This window comes from Centroberyx gerrardi, chromosome 1 (genome assembly GCF_048128805.1).
Source record: "Centroberyx gerrardi isolate f3 chromosome 1, fCenGer3.hap1.cur.20231027, whole genome shotgun sequence".
NCBI lineage: Eukaryota > Metazoa > Chordata > Actinopteri > Beryciformes > Berycidae > Centroberyx > Centroberyx gerrardi.
In genome coordinates, this window is record NC_135997.1 from 21,075,589 (window position 1) to 21,099,173 (window position 23,585).

General features: G+C 41.9%; 2 protein-coding genes across 5 annotated transcripts in view; one reads left to right on the forward strand and one right to left on the reverse strand.

Annotated features, from left to right (window-relative positions):
- The window catches only part of kif26ba (kinesin family member 26Ba), a 100,305-nt gene extending 95,086 nt beyond the window's left edge, over window positions 1-5,219 (reverse strand). The window contains exons 1-2 of the mRNA XM_078283027.1: window positions 4,941-5,219; window positions 2,892-3,284 (exon numbers count right to left, since the gene is read on the reverse strand). Of these exons, the coding sequence (XP_078139153.1) occupies window positions 2,892-3,284; window positions 4,941-5,000 (453 nt within the window). The 5' untranslated portion in view covers window positions 5,001-5,219. The remainder of the gene's footprint in view (window positions 1-2,891; window positions 3,285-4,940) is intronic.
- Window positions 5,220-13,699: 8,480 nt separating this feature from the next.
- Window positions 13,700-23,120, forward strand: LOC139929177 (PWWP domain-containing DNA repair factor 3A). Of its 4 annotated transcripts, XM_078284975.1 has the most exons (15): window positions 13,700-13,808; window positions 14,045-14,132; window positions 14,735-15,025; window positions 15,695-16,017; window positions 16,147-16,414; window positions 16,901-17,059; window positions 17,158-17,228; window positions 17,865-17,944; window positions 19,974-20,034; window positions 20,135-20,210; window positions 20,646-20,696; window positions 20,812-21,053; window positions 21,933-22,154; window positions 22,408-22,496; window positions 22,598-23,120. In XM_078284975.1, exons 3-15 carry the CDS (start codon window positions 15,019-15,021, stop codon window positions 22,695-22,697), a joined length of 1,749 nt encoding a protein of 582 aa, XP_078141101.1. In that variant the 5' UTR covers window positions 13,700-13,808; window positions 14,045-14,132; window positions 14,735-15,018; the 3' UTR covers window positions 22,698-23,120. The 4 variants fall into 4 exon arrangements, with proteins under 4 accessions (XP_078141101.1, XP_071778081.2, XP_071778082.2 ...); XM_071921980.2 differs by lacking the exon at window positions 14,045-14,132; XM_071921981.2 differs by lacking the exons at window positions 13,700-13,808; window positions 14,045-14,132 and adding an exon at window positions 13,918-13,934.
- Window positions 23,121-23,585: the final 465 nt, after the last annotated feature.

Here is a 23,585-nt window from a genome sequence, read left to right on the forward strand (position 1 = left end):
CATAGGGCAAGCATGCCATATCATGTATTCATGTACCAGAGATAGACAGACCTACATGGTTCAGAGGTGTGTGTGTGTGTGTGTGTGTGTGTGTGTGTGTGTGTGTTGATTCTAGCTGTGAGGGGGCACATATGTCCCAGTCTCCTGTGGGAATAACATGGTGTCTGGTGCTGACAGCACACCAGGAGGGGACACACACACACACACACACACACACACACACACACAGCTCAGCTGAACTGCTGCTCTGGCACATTTGGTGACAGAGAAGGATTATCAGGTCACAAATCTTCACCAAGGAAATGAGTTTGGCTTATTCCCCAACACAGAACACCTGCAAAGGTTATTTCATTCCTGTAGGAGCCGTCTGGGGCGCGACAGAAGACTAACTGTAAGAGAAATGCACTTTTGACTGGAAAGTTGCTGGTCTGACTCCTAAAACCACCGGGGAAAACCTGGCTGGGGAAAATGACCGAGCAACGAACCTGACCTCTGCTGCTGTGGTGGAGCTGCTCAGTGGACAACAGTAGAAAACTATGGCAATACAGGGCAAGTCCCAGGTGTGGATGTGTGTATAACTAAACACATATGCAACAGAGTGTTTCCGAAAAAGGGCGCTCAGTCAACCTACCCTGAGCAAGGATGCTGAATCAACCTACCCTGTAGGCATAAAAACAGGAGCTCAATTAATAACTGAGAAGCTGGACACTATGTACAACAACTTAGTCTTAGTATGTTTTCTGGACCATATAAAAAGATCCAATAGGACAGAGCTTCTCAAGTTGGGGTGCAGGGACTTCCACAGGTTGTTGAAAGCAGTTTGAGCAAATAAATGGTGAACAAAACCATTTCTCCAATGGCATGCAAGATCTTTCTGACAATTTGATTACTTCATTTTACTATTACTAGTTGCTATGGAAATAACTGAAATGGTTGACATGTGATGTCTAAAAAAAACCCTGGACCTTCCCTTGAATTAATTCATGGAATGTGCAAGAAACCCGCAGTCTTGATCCTCCTGACTAAGTAGGACACAAGAGCAAGAGCTGGGAAAGAGGTGAACTTCACCAGAAGCCAACACACACACACACAGGACACATAGGCACACACACACAGGGCTAATGATTTTCCCACTCTCCCAAGATCACTCTCAGTCCAATTTCCCATCCATACCGCCGATTGAGGATCAGTGAAGCACACAAAAGACAAAGACACTCAAGCCTCTATCTTTCAGTGAAGGGAGAGATCTTGGCTTACCATGACTCAGGAAAGGTTATTAGGCTGCATACTGTCCTTAAACCAGATCAGGTAATATTCTCAAGCTCAACTCCTTATTTCCAAGGATCTGTATTTGCAGCTGGTACTCCACACATAAAGTTATTATATCATGCGCAGATACATATTCCACACTCACACACACACTCGCACATAGCTACACGTACTCACACACACTCATCATAATATATGCATGTGCATATTCCACAGTGCAATAATGTTAACCGCAGTGAGGAGGCTTTAATCAGCCTAAACGCAACCCAACCTCACCAATAACATTTTAATCAGCGGTCTACCCACCGACCGTCCCCATTAACCCCCACTGTTCCTCACAATATCCAACCGTTATGCTCTTCGGCTAATAAGAACCCACTGTTACCATCGCTCCGTCTCTCCTCTACTCTCCATCTCTCCCTCCCTGACTGTATGTCTCTCTCTGTCCCTCTCTATTCCTATATCTGCCTATCTCTCTCTCTCTGTCTCTCTCTCTTTCCCTCTCTCTCTCTCTTGCTGGCTGCACTTTATTAGCCCCATGCTGGATAAAATGTGCTTATTTGTTACCAATTAACTCCAGGTCCCATGCTTGGCCCCACAGTGTTCATAACTAAAATCCAGTCAACTGCAGCAGAAGAGCATCAAACCCAAATGCAACATGTTCCAAAATAATGCAAAGGCACAGTCCTGCCTGGAAGGTTTTGTGAATAGTTTTTTAGTAAGCGTTCTAAACGTTCTAAGCGTTCTAAGCGTTCTAAGCGTAAAGCTAAAATAATTCCACTAATGATTCTGCACAACTTGACCAAAACACACCAAGTTTAGTCAGGTCCCGCTGGGTTCAGGCAACTGGTGCAATGCCACACTTCCCTCCATTTGTCTAAAAAAGCAATGTGCCTGTCTTCTAATGGAATTGAAATTGATTGTATTGGCTACCAGCAGAAAAAAAGAAATCAACTGTCAAAGAAAATTAGAAAAAGGCAACAATCTATATGGATTAACAAAGGCCCTAAATGATCAATATCTACTAGTAATCCATCACTTTTATTCACTCAAAAGAGCAATACAGAGCAAAGTGAACTCATTGATTTTGGTAATATGACCAAATGGGATGATCCAGGAAAAAAATCGAAGCAATCTTGTCTCTGTTTATCATTTTGTTTTTGGCATTATGTCAATTATTGATAAACAGCTTCTGATAAATAGCCTAGCTTCAGGGACTAAATCTCAATCCCAAATCCTGTTCATTTTCCACACATGCAGTTTTCCATAGTTTGCCAAAAGAGACATGGATCAAATTACAGCAGCCTTGTGATCTTTGAGAACACTTCATAATCCCCCAAAGCAATATACTGTAGAGCAATATAGGAAGCAAAGGAATGATGAGAAGACCACTCTTTCATGGGCTGGACTCGGCAGCCAAACTAAATACTCATTGTCCAAATGTCACAGTTAATGAAGGAATAAATCATCTCGAGAGACTCCTACATAGTCAAATCAATCAGAGGATAGAAAGGGTTTTATCACAATCACCACATGAGAGAGAGAGGGAGAGCGAGAGAGAGAGAGAGAGAGAGAGAGAGAGAGAGGGAGAGAGGGAGGGAGAGAGGGAGGGGAATCTTCACCTTGCTGGAGTAAGGTCCAGGGATGAGCAGTTTCAGTGCTTGTCTCTTCAACTCTGTCAGCCTGGCGTTGCAGTTCTCGCACCAAATCCCTCTCTCACTGCCGGGGGAACTACCGCTGCCTGAGGCCGGCGATCCAGTCCCAAACCCCGGGGAGCCGCCTAGAGACCCCGGCGAGCCCGTACCGATCCCCGGGGAAATGGTCCCTGGCGATCCGGAGAAGGAGCCCGGGGAAGACGTGCCTGAGCCCGGGGACGGGGTGCCGGTGGAGCTGGGCATGGAGCCGGCACCCTCCGGGGCGGGGCGCGTGCTGGACCGGGTGGTTTCCTCGTAGGCCTTTCGGTACCATGTCTCCGGCGAAAAGGAGGCGGATTTGGTCGGAGAGGTGTCGGGCATCTGTGGAGGAGCGTCGTGACGTGTGAGCGAGAGAGAGAGAGAGAGAGAGAGAGACAAAACAGTGAAAAGCCTGGCTAATATCGTGCGAACATGTGCATCGTGAATAATGCATTGATCACGCAGAAAATGCAAATATAGCCACACTTCTCCACACAACAGGTTGCAGGCATTAGGGTGAGAAAACCGGATAACTAGGGGTGATTTTCAGGAGGGTGACAATGAGGGCAGATGGCTTCTCCCCTGCATCACACAACTATGTATTGCACAACTTCACTAAGTTGGGCTACACCGTGCAACATGATGAAGTGTCTCCTCTTGACTGATAAAAAGTGAGTGGAAACAATTTATCCCCCTCCTTTCGATCTTGTTGAATTTAACGGATCACCCACAGGTAAACAGGCTAAACATTTCCTATTAAAGTGCAGTGCTTGTTCTCAACGTGGTCTGTGTTTGAATATGTAGGCTAAATATGCAAATCCACAGAGACTGCGGGTAGAAATGTGCCCAGTGTTGCTTTATGCCAATAAATCAGCCAATCTCTCAATGACAAGGAGTCTAATATGGCATACAGGCCTATCTACGGTGTTACTGCATAACACCAAATGGTCAAATATAGGCTAAGTAAACGTTCTTGCATGTCACTTTATTACAGGCTATCATCAGACGTCCTTCACTCTCTACAGGGAATAATGTGGCAACACCCAGAAATAGCCTATAGACATCTAATTATAGACTAACGTGAACTCCTTTACAACACCACTCCACACAGACGGATTTACACAGGAACAGATATTAAGGTCTGATCTTTCCATGACCGTCTCAAGATAGTCCGATTCCGTGTGTGTGTGTGTGTGTGTGTGTGTGTGCGTGTGCGTGTGTGTGTATTCCAATAGCCTTGGAACATCAAGTGTGTCATGAGATCTGAAAATCAGATCTTTTGTGGCTACTGTAATCTTTCATATAGGTTATAATAATCCAGCAGTATAGGCTGACAGATGGGACTGCTCCGTTAAATCCAGGTGAAAGAGGTGGGTAGGTATTATAACTGAACACTAATTAGGCTGGGTAGGTGGTATGCGGGGTTAGGCTTAATGACAGAAGTATGAGTATAATACCTGATTTCGCAGCGAAACAACTACACCTACACCACCATAAGTCGGTGATAATTAGACAGGTGATAGGTGGAGATATAGCTACCAGTGGAAACGATGGAAAGCCTATGCCACTGCAGTGACACCAAAACAATAGTCTATAAGCAGATATATCGTGCTAAATAAAAAGCTGGGTAAATTATGACCTTGTGTTGGTGATCATAAGGCAAACAATCACCAATATAAACAAAAACAATTAGCTCGGCCATTATTTTCAGAAAAGCAATAGGCGTAATTTATGCTTTTTCCTTAAAAGATCTAATCTCCATATAACAGGAGTTGCACCAGTTTGATGCAACTTAACATGTAGCTACTATAAATGCATGTCATGAAGATTTATGTCAGTGGGTAAACTCTATTCTAGTGAAAATGAGGGTAATCTGAGTTTAGGTGGGTTTACCTTCCAGCAGGCTACATCACTGACTGGAGGCTGAGTCTATGTTTACCAGGTTGAGGGGTGACAGAGGTGTGTATCCACCCCTCCACTACCGGAATGAAAACCTACCCCATATTTTCTGCTCCGGCTGCTCACAGACCTCTCCTTGGTCCCCGACAGTGAAGTCATGTTTGAGGTGAGAGGAGGGGGAGACGGGGTGGGAGAGGAGAGGAGAGGAGAGGAGAGGAGAGAGGACAAATCTCTGTTGTTTCACATTCAAGAAGAGACCGCCGGATCGATTTCAATTAACTGCACGCCCCTGCAGTTTGCTCTTCTCAATCTGGAGGCAATCTCACGCCACTTCCAAATCCATGTGGAAACCGTTAAAATCCGTTATTCCATTCCGTCGCCCAGAAGAAAAAAAAAATCCTAATTGGGGATTTTTTTTAAACTCAAGAATAAGTCGCTCCGCGGTTTGTTTCTTCCAGAGAAGCCTCTCGAAACAGGTCAGAAATCCGAAATGTGAATTCACACAGGTCCTGTGTGTGCAGCGAGACAGCAGACCGCTCCCTGTCAGAGAGCAGCAGCAGTGAGGAGAGAGAGAAGAGAGGAGAGAGAGTCTGCTCTGCTGCCTGTGAACCAGCCTCTCTACTCAGCAGCGCTCTCAGCCCGGCCTCTTCCCATCAGCTCTGGATCTGAGGCTGGGCAGGTACAGCAAACCCCCCCGGGACAAATTCCGACGCACATCTGAAGTCGCATGGACGTACGTCAAAATCAAGACTCATCAGATCTAGCGAGATGTAACTGCTCCAGACCAGAACCAAGCAAATCACTTCCTTTACTTATATCTTCCTATCTGTGCTCTCCTGTTGACTCCCGAGGCTCCGTGCTCCACTGAAGCCAACAGTGGACTGAAGAGGTAGAGAGAGCGAGAGAGAGAGAGAGAGAGAGAGAGAGAGAGAGAGGCGCACATCTGGATGTGGGCGGGTCCTCTCTGCACCCTCCTCAACCACAGGCCAATGCAGATTCAGGGTCCAGTTGAGTGACAGACTGCCGCCTGCTCGGCGGAGAAACCTGAACTTTTTAGATGAGGGCAGTAGGGGGTTCGCACCGTTAGGATGCTGTGTGTGTGTGTGTGTGTGTGTGTACGTGTGTGTGTGTGTGTGTGTGTGCATACAAAAAATTAGGGACACCTTTCATGAAGTACAATGATGAGAAGATCCAGGTAATCCAGGTCATTATCCCCTATTGATTCCTTATTAAATCTATACCAATCACAAAGGAGGAAAAGGTAAAGAGAAGCAGACGAGATAGAGAAGGATTTTGAACAGTTGAGATGTGGATTGTGTAAAAGGGGCTGCAACTTAATATCAGGATGATGCGCCTAATATTTTCCACATTCAGTGTATTTATATGTTCACTGTATATATATATATGTTCACAGACCCTATCAATGAAATTTGAAGGTCCCAGTGACCTCATCCCTCCATTCACAACTCAGTTTTTTTCTTAAAATACACACCACCTCAAAAAAGTGATGTACAATTATCTCCACCAGTCATATAAGCCCAGTCAAAAGGTTCAAATGGGGCGTCCCAGCGCTTCAGTTGGCTGATTGTGTCCACAATGTCCTGGGTTCAAATCTGGCTGGGACCTTTGTCATATGTCATCCCCCTCTCTCCCCCAATCTTTCCCATCTCTCTCTACAGTGATATATCAAAAAATAATAATAATCTTAAATAATCATAAAAAAAAGAAGTTCAAGTGTACAGCAGGGGAATCAGGGTGAGAAAGCATAGTTGTGCTTGATTCACCTGTTGTGATTCACCCATTTGCTCTGAAAGCCAATTATTTGCTTCCACCACTGGTGAAGTGTCAAACTGCGGGGGGACTTTACACTAGACACAGAGAATGAGGGACTTTTATTGCAGTAGAGCGGGACAGTAAAGCATTTAACAAAAAGTAAGAGAAAAGGATTAGACGGTAAAAGTCTAGACTTTTGAAAGTGTGTGTCAACAAAATTCATTCAAGTGCAGTAAAGGTAGTTAAACATATTTCTAATTAGTATTTGTAATTACTGCACAATTTGGAAATTTAGACAATGGTTACTCTGATCAAAGCTGTCATTCTCTTTAATGCTCCTCTAGACATAATAGCCTAAACCTAGAGGTTCTGTTATCTTTGTTACATGTTGCTGAATCAGTACAGAACCCAAAGAGGAACATCATATCTCATCCTGAAAGCCAAGGGGGATACCATTTGAAAAAAGTGACACCTTTTGTTGCAAAATGATTGATAGCACAAACCAAATATTACACTTTAAGTAGATAAGTTATGACAAAAGGACAACACTGGATACTCTGTGTTGTGTAGAGATATTGTATTATTAACTTCAGCTCATTTTGATATTTCGAAAATAGATACATAGTGTTTTAGAAATGAATTATTTACATTAACTTTTCATGTTGCCTCAGGACCCACCTGTAACATACCAACAACTTTTTTATTTATTTTTTATTTATTTATTTTTTTTATCTCAAACCATGGTTTGAGATAAAAAGCAAGGTTTAAGCCAATCAAATCTACCAATTATAAAATACGCTGACACGGGGTCCGCAAGTGAATCTGCCTCAATGTAGGAGTCCTTGTCATGTAGAGGTTGGGAAGCTCAGCTGTAGAAACGTTGGCCTCAGTGGAGCAGTTTATGAGTGGATACACAGTGCCCTCTGCTGCTGCTGCAGGGTCACTGCTGGAGACCACACAATTGGCATTTAGCAACTGATAGATGAGCATACCCATGGACATCATAATCATTTTTAGGGTATTTTTCAAATGTCATTTTTCAGATTTTCACCCCTGCCCAGGGGCACGCCACAGGAACATTTTGTAGATTAGAGGAATATCTAATCCCTTGTGAATGAAAAATAAAATTAGAAAAAAAAAAAAAAGGAGCCAAGGGGAGATTTCTCTGACACAGACTCACAAAAAAAAAAAAAAAAAAATCACACAAATTGGAGAGAGCCACAAAGCATGGTAGTTATTTTATTTAGATCTGCTATTAGATTAATGAGCAATAATAATGGTCTTTTCAATACTGAAAAGGAAAAGAAAATGAACAATGTAAACAAGAAATCTAAAAGTAAATATGGACATGGAGAAACATTAGCACTGTTGAAACCTATTGACCATTACTGATAACTTACGTAAAAGGTGCTGGATGCAGCATTCTGATATCAATAAGTCATTACAACATTCATTTTGAGACATTAGTATAATTGCAGTATACAAGTGTGATAATTGCTGAGAAGACTGCCAGTGTCTACAGGCCTTTACACACTGTATATTACATGGTGTGCCGCTGGGTCGGATTTTGTGAGAAATCTGCTGCATCACTTTACAGCGCAAAACAAAAAGAGGGTTTCTGTTTTCCCAGTGTCAACAGAGCTAAAACTTTCAGAATTTTTCACAATGGCAGATGGAGGAACGAGAGAAAGGCCTGTGGAGAAATCATTACCAACATGTTTATCCTCTTCAGTAAAAAAAGAGAAAGAGAAAACGAATGTCCATGGAGCGATGCCAGGGAGGGGAGGGGGGCGAGTAGCAACATCCTCTGAAGCAATGTGGTTTATGGGAAATGTGGTCTTAATTTTGAGAAACACTCACACCAACAATACCACTGCTGTGAGATAGAGGCTACCAATCTTCTCAAACCATGATCTCATTTGTTTACAGCAATTATACCAAGGTGACACAATTAATTGGTGATTAAAAATGTTACATGTGTTGTGTTTTCTGATAGATCATCAGTTTATAAGAAGAGGAGAACTATTCACCACGATCAACGCAGCAATGTGACTTTTCTTCAGTGTGCTTTAAGATGTGATATTTCAATGACAAGCAAGTCTTGAGAAGCTCCTCCTACAGACTGAACACTGGCAACTCCTTTCCTTCCAAACTGAAGGTGATGCTGTAACTCTTCTCCCACATGCAGGACAGTCTCCTGTAACAATGATGTGTATTTGCTCAGACCTCCTAAGGCCAGTGAACTTAAATCTTTTAATCATACTTGGTGCAGTGATATGGTCTCTCTCCTCTCCTCTGGTGATCCCATAGGCTCCAAGATGTGGTCTAAGTCTACCAGAACCTTAGTGCATGGGTAAGGTTTTTCTCCCATCTGTCTGTGCATATAATAGCAGAGTTCCTCAAGATGACATCACTGCATTACACACAGAGCAGTGACAAGGTTTCTCTCACATATGAGCATGTATCTGTACATACATTTGCACATTGTGCTGTCCTGTTGATGTAAAGCTGGAAGTGTTTCTCAGATTCAAACAGTTTATAAAAAAAAATAAAAAAATACAAAAAAACACCAGCTGCCACATATTGGAGAGCAACACTTTATCTGCTGAGACTGGGAGGCGTTTCTTACTGCATCAATCCCTAATGTGACACCAGAGATCCTATACACGGGAAAGACACTACAGCTGCTCTGAATAGGTTTATCAAGGTGCCAGTATTTGATTCAACACCAGACAGTGCATACCAAGGAGAAACTGCATCAATGCACTCAGAGTGAGAGCTGCGTTCACACTCTTTGTCCTGCCTGGGACACACTGCCCGTAAAGAGAGACTCTGTGTCACTCCACGACTGCAGAAAACGACTGAGGACAGATGGACAGTCTCAGTAAGGATGAAGAAAAGAGCAAAGGCATACTTGTGAGTTGTACAAATTAAGTCCCATCAATACGTCTTCTCAAAGGACTTTTAGGGTGTAGGGTAAACTATCTTTGAATTAGTTTAGTAGAACTAAAATATGTAATTGACTAATGGATGGCATGAGTTTAGTTCCTGCGGTTTTACTGAAAAAATAATTAATTTTGCACTCTACAGTGTGCCTCTTTCATTGTTTTTTTTTATTCATTGTAAAATTAGGCAATGGAAAGAGAACTTTGTATAGATCAAAATATGCTAAAGGACAGAGCAAATATACTTTAGTATGAGAATTTATTGCAGATCCTTTGAGTGTGATATAATGCTTGTTTATGCTTCAGATTTTGTTAAGTCTGCAGTGCAGCCATTAGGCTGACCTTAGCCTTAATGATGCAGCCACCTGGAAGAGCATTTTCATGCTCTAAGTGAATGTGTGATACTATGGTTTACTTAAGCAATGAGCCACAAGAGACAGTGCTTTGCCGTGATTTTAGAACATTAGGTAGCAGGCAAAGCAGCAACTGAATAAGTAGCTATGCCATCTGCAGGACATTTCAAACCAAAATTGGTTGAGGAAGTTGCTTACCACATTACTCCTTTAAGCCATTAAATAAAAATGATCTTGATGTTGACTCTTACTCTTCTGTCTCTTTTAGCATGAAATAGTTTCTCTTTTTTTCCCCCCGTACTGTTTCTGATCTAGGACAGATGGAGTGTGCCACTCTCCAAACACTTTGGGCCTTATGGCTGCCCCTGCACGTTCTTTTACAGTATTGTTTTATTCATGTGTTTATTTGTGCAAATAATTAAAACTCAATATGGGTTAGTTTTACTTTAAGTAGCATCTAAGTAGTTGATCGGGATAAAAAAAAACAAACATATTTTGTGTTACACATTGATGCTGAAGTGTTCTCGTTCCCATAGAAAATGAGTCCTTCTCCTGCTAAGAATATGGAAAGACATTCAAAGCTTCACGAAGTCTCAAGCAACATCAGATAATCCACTTGCAGGCCCAGATTTACAGCTGCACTGTATATGGAAAGACGTTTAAAACATCCAGTCCTATTAAACAGCATACTGGTGTGAATTCAGCAGGTGCTCAGACTTTGAAAGACTCTAAATCTAGTCTGCTCTAAGTGTGGCCAAGGCTTCAGATTTTTAAATGATCTGATGTACCATATAAAGTGAGTGCAATACAATTCTCAATTGCAGGTGCACATTTAAAATACTTGCCTCTCTAAAATGCAGCAGAAAACCAGTTGTAAGAAGAGTTGCTCATAAATGTTCTGATGAGGGAAAAGATTCACTGTTCTGCGAAACCTCAAAACACACAGACAGGAAGTGTCTCAGTAGGGAGAAACTGTTCTCATGCTCTGACTGTGACAAATGGTTTGCCAGGTGAAACATGAAAACCCACCTGTCAGATGTTACCACTAAAACAAAGCCGCTGCTCTGAGTGTGTATAGGGACCAAACAGCTTGCAGCAGCAGCTCTAGCACCCAATAATCCCACAGCGCTCCCATACGATACCTTGGGGAACATGCCCTTTCCAAATCCACAAAACACTAGACAGCATTAGCAAACTCCCATGACCTCTAAATGATCTGGGAGAAAGTAAAAAGCTGGTCCACTGTTCCGTGACCAGGACAGAATCTGTCGGGTTTAGGAGTTCCTAAGTGTTCTTACCTTTCGACAATGTCTCCGGTGAAGGTCAGCGTTTCCCCACCCTTGCTGAGAGCAGCCTGGGCGATGTCCTGCCTTCCGCTCCTGAGTTTCTGGATGGTTTTCCACAACCTCTCTTTCAGGCCTAATGAAAGTCATTCTCCAAGGCCTCTCCACGCTCCTCACACATCCGGCCTTTCATTTCTGCAACTCCAGCAGATGCAGCCCGTTTGGCCTGCCGGTGCCTCTCTGCTCCGTCAGGAGTCCCTCGTGCCAACCAGAACCGGAAGGCATCCTTCTTCAGCTTGATGGCCTCCCTCACCGGCAGGTTCTTGGGTTGCCGCCATGACAGGCACTGAGCACCTTCTGGCCACAGCTCCGAGCAGCACTTCCACGACAGAGGTTTTGAACAGGGTCCGTTCTGACTCCATGCCCTCAATCTCCACCTGAATACAGGAGAAGCCTCTCCTGCCATCTGATACAACTCACCACCAGATGGTGATCAGTTGACAGCTCAGCCCCCCTGGTGCCCAGAACGTACGGCTTCAGGACTGATGAAAGAATTACAAAGTTGACCTTTGGCCCGAGGAGCCGTGGTACTGTGTGAACTTATGAACCGTCTTCTGTTTGTGACCATAGGGTGCAAACACAGAAGGAACCTCTGGCGTAAACCTGACAACGCCACCCTGGGAATTGCGCCCAGAGAGTTAGTTTTACCATAACCTCACACAAGTTTGTAAAGGAGGAGCAGAGACCAGGTTTCCAAGGTTAAAAAGATCCTTTTAAAAGATGCTGCAGGGGAAGACCAAATGAGTATAAAAAGATACCATTTATTTGGGCATAAAATAGTTAAAAATATAAAAATGGTTTAACCAATAAAGAGAATTTGCATTAGTTGGAGCGGGAAGTTACCGACCAAGGCAGGTGGTATGCCGGAGCAGGGGGGGACCAAAGGCCGAGCCTGGTTGGAAGAAAACTATACACAACCAGTCGTGAGTTCACACACACACACACACACCACAAATCACAAGGGTTAAAGTGCACAGTGCAGCACAGCAATAGGTTACACACTCAAGCATGCAATGAGAGAGGGAGGCTATCGACGTAATAGGCCCCGGCTTAGGCTGCCACCAAACCCCGGAAGGCAAGACCCCGTCTATAACAAGGGAGACAAACAAACACGGCAGATGGTTGTGAACATACATTATCAACCTATTCATAGGATGACAGGAGGCCTAAAAACACTAATCATAATATAAAAACAACATGGTCAAAACAGCAGTTGGTGCTATAAAAAAAAGAAACAAAGAAATGGTTACACACTGGCAATGCTATGGTCCAACTCAAACATGTGACTGTCCATCAATCCCGTTTTTACCTTAACTTATCACACAAGGGTCAAGACAAGGCTCCTTGCGTCTGGTACTCTGGGCAGGGGCTGCGATCCACTCTAGGCTAAAGAAATGTTAGATATGAGTGGCTACCATGACCAGTTTGAAGGAGGTGGTGCATGCAATATGTTTAACATACAGCAGGTTTGCGCGAGTCAGGGGAACAAATAGCCTAAAATACATTAAGAACAGTAAAATAAATAAGTAAAACCCACCAACTGAAGTGCAAACAAACAGCCACAGGAAACATTACCTTTAAAGTAAAAAAGTACTGCTACCCAGTTTGAGGGAAAGGCCATACCTAATCTGCCTAGCAAACTGCCAGTTTATATAGGGGGGAGGGGGAAGACACACCTGGAACCTGTTAGGAGGGGTGTACCCTTTAAGGTGGACCCATGTTCTTAAGGTGGACCAGTTCACCCTGTTACATGTTCATAACATGGTGTTTGTTATGGACAATCTGTTGCTAACATAGAAGTCCAATAAAAACATATTAGTCGGGTTTTGACTCATTTTTTAACCATTCCCCCCAATCACGCCCCTTGGAGTTTCCTCTCCTGAGCCTCAGTGACCCTGGGATCCTTGTGCTCCTGCTGGGACACCAAAGACAAACTATCTCTAACAGCAGAGCCCCCGGCTGGCTGCTGCTAGAGTTTGTCCCGGTGAACAAAGGCCGTCTTCTGTATATTGGCATGAGATAGTCAGTGAAAATACCACAGAAAACTATTCTGTTGGGAGAACTTGAATTAGGTCAGCGGTTGAATACATCCCAATAACATGTAGCCTATGATGTGAATTTGGTAATCTGATAAAATGTTCTCTTTCTTAAATCATTTTCTGTCAGAGTGAAAGGAAGCTTTTCTGACTCCTATGCGTTTATATTCGAATAAAACGTTCTAAAATGTCAAAAACTCTTCATATCTAATGGGGATCTTTTTCTATTGCTTCGGATTTGGGTAGTGCTGCCACTCGCTGGTCCGCTTGTGCATTACATTAGACAGGCTTTGGATCTGTGTTGTTCTGCTTTGTACAGAGACGACGAGCAGAAGCAAGATATAAATCCTGCGCTCACTACTTCCGTATTTATTTAGATACCCGATCAGCCCACTTCTGTTAGACTAGGCTCATTGTCTTCGATTTATGACGACTTTATTTGATTTCGTTATCCTACAATGTTTTTATTTTATCACTACGCAACTGGCGACGTACGACAATGTGAAAGTCTATTTCGGTAAGTGGACAAACAACTTTGTTTAGCATTTGATACTGTTTTGCACGTGCGCAACGTGACGATGCATGACGCACTTAACTACAGCTACTAACTGGCTGAAAAGACAGGTCAGACTAACTTGTCTCGGTGAGTGGTTTTATAGTTGATATAAATTAGACTCCAGTTTTGCACGAGGTAAAAAAAAAAATTGGCAATCGATTTGGTGTTTTGGTGTGTTTGGTTTCATGTCGTTGTAGGTGGAGCTGCGCATGTGCAAGGTCAGAAAGTCTTCGGTTGTGCAGAGGAACAGTTGCAGCATGATCCGTGCTTTTGAAAACGTTTAAAGTTAGTGGATGTTATTCGTTCTAAGAAAAAGTAATGTGCTTGTTTAACTGCAGTGTGTAACAACTTTAAATACTGATTTCACTTTTTACTCTGAGGATTTGCTAGATAAATGACTTGTAGCTTTACTTGTTTGCTAACGTAACGGTGCTAGCTACCAATTTAGCTAACTTAACCAAGTTTCTCGCAGTACACGTAGCAATGTATGCAAACAGTAAACAACGCTAAACATTGATATTATGTTGGCTTATAAGGGTGTTTTGTGCATGAGTGTAGTCACTAGACAAATGTCTATTTGGAGCCTAACGTTAGCTGAGCTCCCTAGTCAAGTTTCTCCTTAATGCGGAGGGCGTGTAGCCTATGTTATCTTGAAGCAGTATAGACAAAGTTCGCTTTCTAGCAATTGTCTCCGGGCAATGCATGTCACAACTCGCTAGGCCTGTTTTGGTTAAATGCCACTCCCCACGACGACACGCTTCACGGCAGGCCAGTGAAATGACCGGACGTTAGCAAACGAAATCAGTGAGACTAAAAGCTGGCATTTATCTCAGGAACAAAATGGTCTCTAGTAAAGAGGAACTGTTTTCTGTCCGTCTTCTCTGCAGGCCAAAACAACAGTGTCCTACTGAAGAGCCCAGTAGTTGTGGATTGGATAAGCATGATTTCCTCATCTCGGATGACAGCGTCTCCTCTCCCATAAAGTGAGATACAGCAGTCCAACCGTGAATCTGTCTCTCACCCTGATGGAGAAAGAAGCCTCCAGGTGAAGGAAAACTGCCATGATAATCCATCAACAACACTATCCCCCAAGAGAGGACTTGATACTTCATTGAATGCTGTCTCCAATGAATTCACAGAAAAAACTCTCAGCAAGAAGACTACACTGAAAATGAGAGGTAATCCAAGTCTCCCTCTCAAATTTTTTTTTTACAGTCAAAAGTACTTAAAGATGAGATGAAATGAAAAATGCCTTTTTAACCCTTTTAGATCACGTCCCCAGTCATACTGTGCACCTATTTAACAATATATGCCAAAAAAATACCAAAAATCAATTTCATTGTATTCTTATATCAAAATTCAATCATGTTTTCTTCCTGTAAAACAAAATATGCCGTGTGCTTACGTAAGCATGCCCGTAACTAATTTCAACCAATAATATCATGACATCCACCCATCAATCAATCTTCAACTTTTAGCGCACAGAGCTAAGAGGCTAAGATTCATTAGTTAGCTAGCTAGCAACAGCATGGTACTTCTGTGTGTCTTCGGGTGTTATGACACACCCACTTTTCAACGTTCAAATCAAATTCCTCCCAACGTTATGTCCCGCCTGTCTTTCCTATTTCACTCGGAAATACGTCACGATACGGAAGTTAGATACTCTGGAAATGCCGTTTCATCTCGACTTTAAACATTTGAAAGTTAGATAAATCTAAGTACAGAAAAAAGCTCTTGAAGGGTTCTCATTCTTTGAAGGCACATACATAGCCATAACTCCAAATGACAATAGCATTAAAATTACAACTAAGTGTGCCAAAAAAATCTAACTACTGTTGATGTTTCAGGTGGACCTCAGAAAACAAGAAAAAGGAAACCGAAGAAGATGCCAGATGAGAAAATTGCCTCAGAGATAGTTTCATCTCTAGCCACAGATTCCTCAGATGCTCTGCTAAGCAGCAATTTTCCCATTCTCAGCCAATCCACTGCCAGCCCTTTAGCAAGCACACCAAAGAGACGCAGGGGACGAACACGGCTGCTGCAAGAAGCCTGTCTGACCTCCACACCAGATCGCAGTTCCTCCACCGACAACCAGTTCAGCATCTTTAAGTCCTGTCCTGGGGCCGAGCAAGAGCAGCTAGAAAATACTACAGGCGTCAGCCAATTAGAGGTGTTTAATAATATCTTTACTGATTGATTACTGAATATTGTTTGTACATTCGAAGCCCACTGATCTTCAATCACACAGTTTTGATGTCAGTGATATACCATAACTGCTATTAGATCTGTTCTGTTTCAGATACCAGAGGCGTATTCACCATGCAGCACACCTGAGGCCCAAAGCCGACTTAGGAAGCGTCATGCTGTCCAGCCAAGACAAGGCAGGAAAAGGGTGACAAAGGCACAAACACAGACCTGCAGTAAAAGCAACGGTCCTCCAGCCAAGTGCCAGCACAGTAGGGGACAGCAAAAGGAAGGAGGGGATTTACAGCAGGAAGCCACCACTCAGCCACCCAAACACTGTAGACCAAGATTTGAACTTCAGAAATCTGAAGCAACAGAGCAAGGTTGATCCTTTCTTAGCTTGTGCTTCATACTACAATTATACTACGATATTTGATAAATTGCAATTTTAGGTGGCCTGACAACCCAAAGCAGATCTGCAAATGTTGGGAAATATATCCAACTTCTATACGCTGTGCCCTGGGTGACCTTTTTTGAAAGTGTAGCAACAACTGCTTCCTAGGCAGCTCACATTTTCAAAGCCATTTCCAGGTGGTTTAGTGTTTTGCTATGAACAAAGTATGCAGTTCCATGCCGCAGTATGTAGTAATTTATGCGTTTTTTCTTTAATTTGACTGAAGTAAAAAGCTGAAATAACGTCCTTTGGGACAGTAAAATGTCAATCATTTGTACTTTTGAGTAGAAACTGAATAAGTTGCTAGATATAATTCATGGCTTTTCAGACTTCTTGGTATAGATAAATGAGGAAAGTATTACAGTCTAATACTGTATAATTTTTCTTCCCACACCATGATGATGTGTGTATTCAGACAGGGTAAATCAAGATGAGACTTCGCTGTCTTCAGACTTATCTATAGAACTGAGTCAGCATGAGGACCAGCTGGCCTCTTTCTCCATCCAGGAAGACGAGGAGGAAGAAGAGGAGGATGAGGAGGAGCTACCCAGCTTCTTGATGCAGGTCGACAAAAGTGAGAGAGATAGCAGTGACTGAATGCAAATAGCCTCTGCATAGACTAGAACTTGGTTGATTATGACTTTATAAATATGAATATCTTTTTTCTTTCAGAGCCCCCGTCCATTACAGAGGGAGTATTTGTGTGGTGCAAATTTAGGAATTATCCATTCTGGCCTGCAATGGTAATTGTAAAGCTTGGATACATCACTGATCTCTTGCAAGGACATGTTTTTTCAAGACACAACACATATTGTCATTTATTTTGAAGATTTCCTCTTTTCCTAATTCATGTGCATTTTCTGCCTTTTTTTGTTTTAATTAGAGGTCAACAACATAGGGTTTTGATGAGGCAAAAAAGCTGATTCAGTGTTTTTTCAAAAGCTTACAATGAATGCTAAACAAAACATTCATTTAAATTATGTTACAATCAGAATCTACCTGCAGACCTTTCCTGTCAGCTACATTTACCCTTGACCATGGCATTTATGGACCAATACATTTTTTTTAATGAAAGTTGAATGAACTTGTAGTAAAATAAAGCATCACATAATTTTTATATCACAAAGTGAATGTTCAATAAAGATGGTGAATAGAGATGGAGTTAGATTTTTTTTAAAGCTGCAACCAGTAGAATTTGAAACTTAAATTGGTGAATCGATATTTTGGTCTAATCCTAGTTAACTACATAAGATAAAGGTTAATATCCCTCTCTTTTGACTTTTACACTAATCTCTGCGGTCAAAGCTTTAGAAAAGAGCAAGCATTAGGCTTTATATTGTTAATAGTATGCTTAAGATCCTTACTGTTGTTCTCTGCAGGTAAAAAGTGTGAACCGTAAGCAGAAAAAAGCCAGTATTGTGTTCATTGATGACCCACTGATTGACAACAAGAGGAAAGGGTAGGAACCAAAACTTTTAACTCTCTGCTCACTGCCTGTATATGGTTGATTTGGTTGATATATGGCTGATTTATGCCTCTGCGCTTTGCACATCTAAACAGGGGTGTATAGAACTGCACATAGAGGGTTGTAGGGATCCGTAGGCCACAGAGGGTCTCTGCCGAGGTCATGCATACCTCCCTTAAAATGTAACTGCACATTGGCCTTGTAACAACGCATTATGTAATAACACTGCATTATGTAATAACTTGACAAAATGTAATACATTTTCACTTCATTATGTAGTAACACCCGCATTTTATAATAATCTGCCGCATTTTGTAATACACAGCCTAAGCGCAATATGTAATAAATTTCCCCACATTTTGTAATAAATTATTACATATTGCGGTGGTTATTACAAAATATGGGAGTTGCACTTTTTTTTTAATGAAAATGTAATAATATGGTGCATTATGTAATAACCAACCAAAATGGATGTCTTCATTCATAAAAATCGTTATAACATTATAACAACAATGTTTATTTTATGCATTCTAGCATGAATCATACTGACTCAAAATTCATTTTAAAAAGATACTATTAGTTCAGTAGATTAGTAGTATCTTTCATTGGTCAAAACTACATTAAGTGTCACTGTATTCATTAGCTTAATAGAAACTGTACTTGAGGGTTCATAGAGACATAGAAACTGCACGACACAGTGTTATACTGACACAAACATCTAAGCACTGGTACACACAAATGTCAGGAGACACACACACACACAGCTCTGCCATTAAGCAATCAGGATTATGCAAATTTTATACAGAAAAAGAGACAAAAAATGGTTACACAACAAAAGACCAATATGGAACAGTAAATTCTTTCAAATTCTTTATTCTCTCAATGCCCAATTACGGTATGTTTAGGCAAAGAACATGTACCATAATGTAGTGGTCAACAACACTATGGATGAACATTTAGACTATTAAGTATTATCTTTAATTACCTCCGCCAAGGAGGTTATGTTTTCGGTGCCTTTTGTTTGTTTGTTTGTTTGTCTGTTAGCAGGATTACGGAAAAACTACTGGCCAGATTTTCATGAAACTTTGTGGAAGGGTGTAGCATGGGCCAAGGAAGAACCCATTACATTTTGGAGCGGATCCTGATACATCTAAACTACAAACACTTGATGTTGCTTTAACCAAGAAAATCCACAGCATATAGCCTAACAACACACTGATTTGCAGTGGATTTCTAATATACAAACAGTTCAGTTTTAACTTGCAAAAACTACTTATCAAGTAGCCACGAGGTTGCTTCACCAAGTTTAGCCCTGGCACTGGGCACTCCTAGCAGCCCACGAAGCCCATGAAGTCCCTGAGTTTGGCTGTATTTGTAAGATGATAAAAAGCTGATCTTGTTACTGCTTTTATGTGGCTATTTAGACTAAGATCAGAGTCAACTATAACGCTGGTCTAATTTAATATTTGGGAAGTTTAATTTAGCTTAATTGTTAAAAATATAACGTGTACAGATGAAGACATCCATTTTGGTTGGTTATTACATAATGCACTGTATTATTACATTTTCATCATAAAAAAAGTGCAACTCCCGCATTTTGTAATAACCACCGCAATATGTAATAATTTATTACAAAATGCGGGGAAATTTATTACATATTGTGTTCAAGCTGTGTATTACAAAATGCGGCAGATTATTACAAAATGCGGGTGTTATTACATAATGAAGTGAAAATTTATGACATTTTGTCATGTTATTACATAATGCGGTGTTACAGGCCTGCATTGACATGAGTGGTTGCCAGTGATTGTCTCTCAAAAGGAGGTAATTTAACTGGTCAGTTACTGTATACAGGCGTCCTGCGCAAATAAATGTGGTAGCAAAAAGACCTGCACATTCTGATGTGCTGTCAACAAAGCTAACCACATGGATGAGAGGTATTAACAAAACATTACTCAGTGAATTACTGGCACATTGTCACATCACCATTTATTGCTTCTGTGTTATGTTTATGTTCTTGAAGGTTCACTGTGGCTCTGAAAACCTTGAAGCCTTTTGACTGTGAAGAGGCCAATCAGTTGGTGGTAAGCATGACTAATAAATTATACATTTGAATTTCATATTGTGCATTCTCTCTCCATTGATGGCAATGTACATCTGTCTCTCATGTTGGTTGTGTTGTAGTGTAAAGCCAAAGAAAACTATGATGCTGCCATCGAATGGTCTCTGGAGGTGATAACCGACTATAGAATCCGGATTGGTAAGCGGAATCCATGTACTGATTGTGCAGAGGAAAAATGCGCAAGAACATTTTACAATTTACAGGTATTGGATATCATGTTTGAAGTAAGATGTTGTGGGCCTAATTCAATGAAACATCGGTGAAGGAAGGTTCCCACTTGATAACACCAATGACTTGCCGACACTCACTCACCCTGTAACTAGAGCAGGTAGCTGGTGAATGTTGCTGCCTGTCTTATGGTGCTGTAGATTTATGACAGTATAGCCTGATGTTTTCTATGGTACTCATTTGCATGGTAGTATATCATTCAGTTAAACTCTAAATTGGGCCTCTATATGAATACTCACCTTGGATTATGGCCCAAGGGTTAGTAACATCATATCCTGTGTATTGATAAATGCCAATACCACAGTATTGTGAGCAATATTATTGATGCTTGTATTGTCTTTGCAGCATGCGGCTCATTTACTGGCTCCTTCATTGAATACTTTGCTCACAATATGAGTAAGTTCAGTTGCATAACATTTGTAAACATAGTTCTTTTTCAGCTTACCCTTTTACAAACGTTTTCCTGACCCTGACCACCACCACCTCTCCCCTCGGTCTCTAACTCTTCCAGGCTATCCAGTGAGGAGGAAATACCCTCAGGCTGTCTCAGAGAGACTTACAATCGCCAGCGAGATGGCGATGGAGGTGCAGTGTGACGATCATAAGGAGGAGAGCTTCATTGAGGTGCAGGAGGAGGTCAGCAGGAGTTCAAAGAGGCTGCTGCCCGACCGGACCCATGCCGCCCACAACCGTGCCAATGAGAAGCTGGTGCACTTCATCGTCAAGCAGCGCATGGTGGAGAGACACATACTGGTATGGTTAGAGGCCAATTCCTTGAAACTCCATCCACCTCATTATATGTCAACGGGACCATGGCCCATCCTCCATGTAGAAATATAAAATGAAGAATTTTGGTTCTTCTAATATCTCCTGCTTATGGTGTTTTTTCATTATTATTAATTGTGCCAGTAGGAAGATACTTGCAAGAATTTCAGTGCATAATTCTGCATAATACTTTTCTTGGCTAACAGCATCAGCCAAGGCTCCAGCCTTCACATGGGCTTTTTAATGTAAGGGATAATGTACAGCCACTGCTCCTCCACATTAAGAAGAGCCAGTAGAGGTGGTTTGGGCACCTGGTAATGATGCCCCCCGGGCGCCTCCTTTCAGAGGTGTACCGGGCACGACCGACTGGGAGGAGACTCCGGGATAGGCCCAGGACAGGCTGGAATGACTATACCTCCAGCTGGCCTGTGAGCGCCTGGGGATCCCCCAGCTTGAGGAATGGAAAATGATATCCGGGCTGCCCTGCTTGCCCTGTTGCCACCCTGACCCAGATAAGCAGCTAGAAGATGGATGGATGGATGGATGGAGAATGCTTTTATTGGCCAATCAGAATTGAGTATTCAACGAAGCTGAGTAATAACACCATATATGGCAATGCGGAATGGCTTTTTGCTGCAGTTGTGGGCTTCACCCTGGCTCCACCTGCTCCACGCTTTAACTTTATCAAGCAAACTCTGGCTCCAAAAATACATGAGGCCCCGCTTGTCACTACATTCTATGGGTTGTATTGGTCAGCTCCAGATGCAAGTGTGAGTAACACTGAAAAAGGTATCCAAACATTCCCTGGATAGATAAATAATCCCTTCGTGTTTCTCTCCACCTCTATCCCTCTCTGCCTCCTTACAGGCCGTGATCAGTGGGCAGCAGCAGTCAAGATGGCTGCGCTCCTTCCTGAGCGCCAAACGGAGACGGGTGGTGAACGTATACCTGGAAGACGATGGGCAGTTGGACCAAGTCTACTGGTACCTGAACGACCTCTATGAAACGGCCCCTGCCACCGCCCCCTGCCTGGCTGACGTGAAATTCATGGAGCGCGTCCCCTTTGTCCTGGACGTGCTTCTGCCTGAGGTGAGCTGAAGCCTTCATCAGCAGGCACAGGCTGAAAAAGATTTCAGTTAATGTGACTAAAGGGCCTGAAAGAAGGAATTCTTCTTTTGGATGTGATATTCATGTTGTCCATTTGCTAGTTTTAATTTTGGCTGGCTAATTTTTGCCTGGCATTTTATTTTAGCATATGAACCCGTGTTAGAGGTTTCCTGAAATGCAGTTTATAGTTTACGGTGGTTAGTGCAAGTGTTGTAAGAGCTGTCTTTTTGTGCAGGCCATCATCTATGCCATAGCTGGGGTGGACAATGTGTCTGTAAAAAAGGCAGAGGAAAAGTACCTAAAAGGACGATGTATAAGTAACAGGTAAGACCTGGTGGTAAGTTAGACCGTAATGGGAACCATTTTTATTACATGTACTGAATATGATTAATGAATGTGTTTTTCCACCTTTTGTCATATCTCAGAGAAAGACAGGAGTTTGACTGGATGATTGAGCAGCAGATGAGGACAAAGTCAATGCGTCAGAATACTCATTCCTATTCAACATCTCCTTTCCTACTCTAAGACCCCAGACTGTCAGTTTCATTCAACTTCAACATCTCCTCAAAGTCAGCGCAACATAAGAGCTTCGCTGTGAAACTCGACTCGCATGCATGTTTGTTTTTAGCTGTGAATTCTTATGTCACCTGTCGGGTGGTGATATGATTATGTTTGGTCAGTCTGAAAACAGATTTTTTTATGGTTTTTCAGAAATGTTTAGTTCATAGATCATGCAGGAATTTCTGTGTGCCTTACAACCAATGTCAAATATAAATCAAGATGTCAATTTAACTCTCCTTTGTCTTCTTTTAGACTCACCACACTGTAAATACTGGCTCTACATGAAAGCTATTCCAAAAGGTGGCTAAAAAAACCCCAAATTGATGGTTTTTAAATTTGCATTATAGTAATGGTGGTAATAAATAATAAACGATCTTGTTGCCAAACTTCAGTAGTTCATAATGACTGCTTATTTGCTGACAATAAATATCACTCAAATTCCCCCAAAGCTTTTCACTTTGCACATTGCACATGTTTTCTGTTTGTTTTTGTATTTGCAAGCTTGTTTTTACAAAAAAGTTAAACGATTTAGAATAAACTGGTAACTTGAGCCAAATTGCCATTGCAAAATTGTCAGGGTTAATTTAACTTTGAGTGTGTTAAGATCAACACTGACAGTGTTGCATACTTAAACTGTATTTTATTTTGTATGATACATTAAAAATCAGAAGAAAAACGTAACACAATGAGGGTTAAAAGTTGCTTCCTTTTACAGTTTATTTGAATGTTGTACCTAGTACACTTGCAGAACATACATGGTACCAAATGGTCTTAAAATGGAAAAGGAAATAATCATAAAAGATATGGCAAGGACCAAGTAATAACATAGGGACAAACCTACATTAAAAATCC

What these genes read in the sequence shown, in the direction of transcription:
- LOC139929177 (XM_078284975.1), top strand. An exon ending in CGACTATAGAATCCGGATTG is followed by an intron (nt 20,211 to 20,645) that starts GTAAGCGGAATC and finishes TTGTCTTTGCAG; the next exon opens with CATGCGGCTCATTTACTGGC. An exon ending in ATACTTTGCTCACAATATGA is followed by an intron (nt 20,697 to 20,811) that starts GTAAGTTCAGTT and finishes TAACTCTTCCAG; the next exon opens with GCTATCCAGTGAGGAGGAAA.